Genomic DNA, 2,500 nt, shown 5'->3' on the forward strand with positions numbered 1-2,500 from the left:
AAAAAAATAGAATGGGCAGGACATATAATGAGAATGACATACTATCAATAGATAGACATTAGGAATAACAGAATGGGTCCTTTAAGATTGCAAGAAAAGCAATGGAGGGAAGAGAAGACGAAAAAATAACAAGCTAAGCAAAATTGCGGGTATATACTAGCATAGAAAGACAGTGAACAGACTGGGATGGAAGGACACGTATTGATAGATAGAAATAGTAAAAATACCGAAAACTAATCCACGCTTCTCTCTCTCTCTCTCTCTCTCTCTCTCTCTCTCTCTCTCTCTCTCTCTCTGTCGAGAATGTTCCCTGAGGAGCCTCCCTTTTTGCAACATTAAAATCCTTCTGTTTCTTGTTTGATTAATGACGAAATGTTTAGCTCCAGGAATCGACTTCATTTTCCTTCCCATGCTTAAGACCGTTCCCTTAAAGGAATATGTTACTGCCTACCTTTAATTTTCTCTATTCTATTTATGTAACCTCAGTATATAGAAGAACGTATTTTCATTAATAATATATAGCATATTATATATCTCTTTTCAACAAATATCCATAGAGTATAATTACTATTATACGATTTGCAGTTTTTGAATAATGACCGACAAATATCAAAGCATTTCCTAGAAACAACAGAATTAACAATTACTATTTTGAACTTTCATCTGTTGTGGCTTAAAGAGAGAGAGAGAGAGAGAGAGAGAGAGAGAGAGAGAGAGAGAGAGAGAGAGAGAGAGAGAGAGAGAGAGAGAGAGAGAGAGAGAATGAAAGGATATTCAAACTTCATAACTAGATTAATACTTCATGCAGAATGAAAGCAGTAGGAAACTAGCTTCAGAAGGGACCGGTCTTCAAAAATTGACTTGGTTCACAAAAACTCATGATAACGTAGTGAACATTTTATTTAATCATTCAAATTTCAATTAGATAAAAACGTATATTATGAATAATACTTTTTTCGATTTACTAAAATTACTAGAATATCATGGAAAATACTAGGGAGAATCGGTAACTATATAAAAAAATTCCAAATCCAATGTCAATTTAAAAAATAAAACACGCTTTTTTTCTTTTGGTCTTTCTCATTCGTATCACACAAATTAATCCTTTTCATAATGAAAAGTAAACTTTTGGTTTTCAGCTTTTTATACAAAAACTGGTTAAATGGAGTTTATGTGAGGCATTGAAAAAAAGAAATATTAATCAAAATTTCTTTTCCTGGCAATGACTCATTTCAAAATATTCCTGGAATTATTTTCAGTGATATTTTGACGATTTTTATTCTGCCGTGATTGTCAGACACGAGGGTTAGAAATGTTTAGGCTAGGAATTCAAAATATACAGTATATATATATATATATATATATATATATATATATATATATATATATATATATATGGATTAATATCAACACAACATCGTGTTCAAATAGAAATAAATTTCTACCTCATACCTGGGATCGAACGCTAGCCCCTTCTAATGAAAGGCCAGGTCGAAACCAACCATGTCACGAGAGCCCATGAAAGATATTGGAACCTGACCGCTACCAGCTGTCCGAGGATTTACCTGGCGAGACATCAGTCTCTTACCAGCGTGTTTTACCCAATATCCCGGGCCACCACGTGGCACAATTGGTAGTAATTCATTCAAATTACCCCTAATGAGTCAATATGGATTAATATCAACACAACATCGTGTTCAAATAGAAATAAATTTCTACCTCATACCTGGGATCGAACGCTAGCTATATATATTATATATATATATATATATATATATATATATATATATATATATATATATATATATATATATACATATATATATATATATATATATATATATATATATATATATATATATATATATATGTGTGTGTGTGTGTGTGTGTGTGTGTGTGTGTGTGTATAGCTTGGTTCAGTACTAGCTTAGATCTATATCTCTAAATATATGATGATAACATGACCCCACTCCCAACTATTTACAGACGCAGCCTGTTAAAATCATTTTTATATCAGTGTGCATCCCTAGAACCGCATTTGGTAGATACAAGTACCACTCCTAGCTATCCTGCTCCCCTCCTTGCAGATGCAGCTCTGATGGCCTACCCAGTGGTCGTCTTCCTCCACGGAGAGTCGTTTGAGTGGGGATCTTCAAGTCTCTACGACGGATCAGTTCTGGCAGCTCTGGGCAAGGTCATTGTGGTCACTCTCAACTATCGTCTGGGCATTCTGGGTATGGAAAGTTCCTCTGTAGTCTTTCTAAGTAAGGTTGCATATTCTTACTAAGTGATGTTTTATATTCTTAGTAAGTAAGATTGCATATTCTTGGTAGGCAAGTTCGTATATTCTTATTAAGTGAGGTTCTTTATTTTTCTAAGTAAGGATGTATATTCTTAGTAAGAAGGTTATATGTTTTTAGTAAGTAAAGTTTGTGACTTGTTAGGTAATGTTGTTGTAATTGTTCGTAGGTAAGGTTGTATATTCTTGGCAAGTAAGGTA

At 33.6% G+C, this 2,500-nt stretch overlaps 1 protein-coding gene across 1 annotated transcript in view; it reads left to right on the forward strand.

The window, feature by feature from the left end:
• The window catches only part of LOC137626968 (neuroligin-4, X-linked-like), a 189,833-nt gene that overhangs the window by 38,019 nt on the left and 149,314 nt on the right, over positions 1-2,500 (forward strand). The window contains exon 2 of the mRNA XM_068357951.1: positions 2,088-2,234. Within this exon, the coding sequence (XP_068214052.1) occupies positions 2,088-2,234 (147 nt within the window). The remainder of the gene's footprint in view (positions 1-2,087; positions 2,235-2,500) is intronic.

Source organism: Palaemon carinicauda, chromosome 34 (assembly GCF_036898095.1).
Source record: "Palaemon carinicauda isolate YSFRI2023 chromosome 34, ASM3689809v2, whole genome shotgun sequence".
In the NCBI taxonomy this organism is placed as follows: domain Eukaryota; kingdom Metazoa; phylum Arthropoda; class Malacostraca; order Decapoda; family Palaemonidae; genus Palaemon; species Palaemon carinicauda.